Source organism: Elephantulus edwardii, unplaced genomic scaffold (genome assembly GCF_000299155.1).
Source record: "Elephantulus edwardii isolate Elephantulus edwardi_28Jun2011 unplaced genomic scaffold, EleEdw1.0 scaffold00318, whole genome shotgun sequence".
Classification (NCBI taxonomy): domain Eukaryota; kingdom Metazoa; phylum Chordata; class Mammalia; order Macroscelidea; family Macroscelididae; genus Elephantulus; species Elephantulus edwardii.
The window spans coordinates 2,469,756-2,471,136 of record NW_006400068.1 but is presented as its reverse complement, the minus strand read 5'-3'; the positions used below and the strand labels follow the sequence as shown (position 1 = coordinate 2,471,136).

The following is a 1,381-nucleotide window of genomic DNA, read 5'->3' as shown; positions in this document are numbered from 1 at the left end:
TTTTTTTAAAAAGATGAGTTGCACTGGGATGATTTGCTGTCAGGGATCTTTGCAGAGTACTAAAGAGCAATGATGTCAGTCTAGAGACTAAGGTGTACCTGATCTAAGCCATGGTCTTTACAGTTGTTTGCTGTGCATCTAAGAGCTGGACAGTGAGTAAAAATGATAGAAGAATAATGCCTGTGAATTATGGTGCTGGAGAAGAGTATTAAACATACTGTGGGCTGCCAATAGAACAAATTGATTTGTCCTGAAGATTGTGAAATCAGTTTGCTCCTTGGAGGCAAGGATTTTGAAGTTCTGTCTCAGATATTTTGGGCATGTCACCAGGAGAGAACAGTCCTTGGAGAAGGACATCATGCTTGGAAGGGTGGAAGGGACAGCACAAGAGAGGAAGAGCCTGGATGAATGGATTGATACCGTGACAGTGGCAATGAGATCAGGTGTATTGGTGACAGTAAGGTTGGCAAAGGATAAGGCAAGATTCAGAGCCATTTTTCTTAGGGTCACAATGGGTCATATTTGACTTGAGGGCACATAACAATACACCAGTGATTAATGACCACCTGGATAAATAACAGACAGTAGGAAGCCCATATGAAATAGTTTGTTTCTGCCAGTGTCTGAGATGCAGCTCCAAATGAAGCAGATAGAGCAGTGTTTCAACAGATAATGAATGTGGACTTACAGCAACACAGCTCCTCTTAGTGCTTGTACCCACATCTCCCATCACAGTGTTTTGTTTGAGTTGGGATCCACCCCCTTCACAGTGTTTTTAGGTGACTGGGGTAAGTGAATGGCCCTCACTCAGAAAAAAAAAACAAAACAAAAATAAAAAAAAACAAAAAACAATGTAAATCTTCAAACTCATTGCCATCAAGTTGGAACCAATTCATAAATGACCTTCTTGTTAGTTTTCTGAGGTTATCAATCAAGGGCAGAGATTGTCCATCTATCTCCCAACGAGCTTTTGACTGATTCAGACCAGCAGGGAAGTGCCTCCTTTACGTTAGCAGTGCAGTTTTTTATGGACCGTGCCACCTGAGCTCCCTTTGAGAGAAGAGAGAGGGGAAAGATTACATTTTAGAGTATATTTTTCTTATCTAATCCAATTAGAGTCAAAACATCTGGCTAAAATTTGAAACATCTAGTAGTAGAATCAAATGTGAAAGAGATGCATAAGACTTTTTTAAACCATCTCTGGTACTCCTTTTAAAACATCTGACATCTCTTGTAGACAAGATATTGATGGATTTTCGTTTTTTTATCCAATCTGCTACTCTTTTTCTTTTCAGTGGTGCATTTAAATCATTCACATTCAGTGTGATTATTGCGAGGCAAGGTTTTATTGCTATTATTTTGTTGAGTTCTTTTTAATGTT

The 1,381-nt window shown here is 39.2% G+C and overlaps 2 protein-coding genes across 2 annotated transcripts in view; one reads left to right on the top strand and one right to left on the bottom strand.

The window, feature by feature from the left end:
- The window catches only part of SWT1 (SWT1 RNA endoribonuclease homolog (S. cerevisiae)), a 147,069-nt gene that overhangs the window by 125,208 nt on the left and 20,480 nt on the right, over positions 1-1,381 (top strand). The gene's annotated exons all lie outside the window — the stretch shown is intronic.
- Positions 1,010-1,381, bottom strand: part of LOC102863888 (general transcription factor II-I repeat domain-containing protein 2-like) — a 2,191-nt gene continuing 1,819 nt past the window's right edge. The window contains exon 2 of the mRNA XM_006901317.1: positions 1,010-1,050. Coding sequence (XP_006901379.1) covers positions 1,010-1,050 — 41 coding nt within the window. The remainder of the gene's footprint in view (positions 1,051-1,381) is intronic.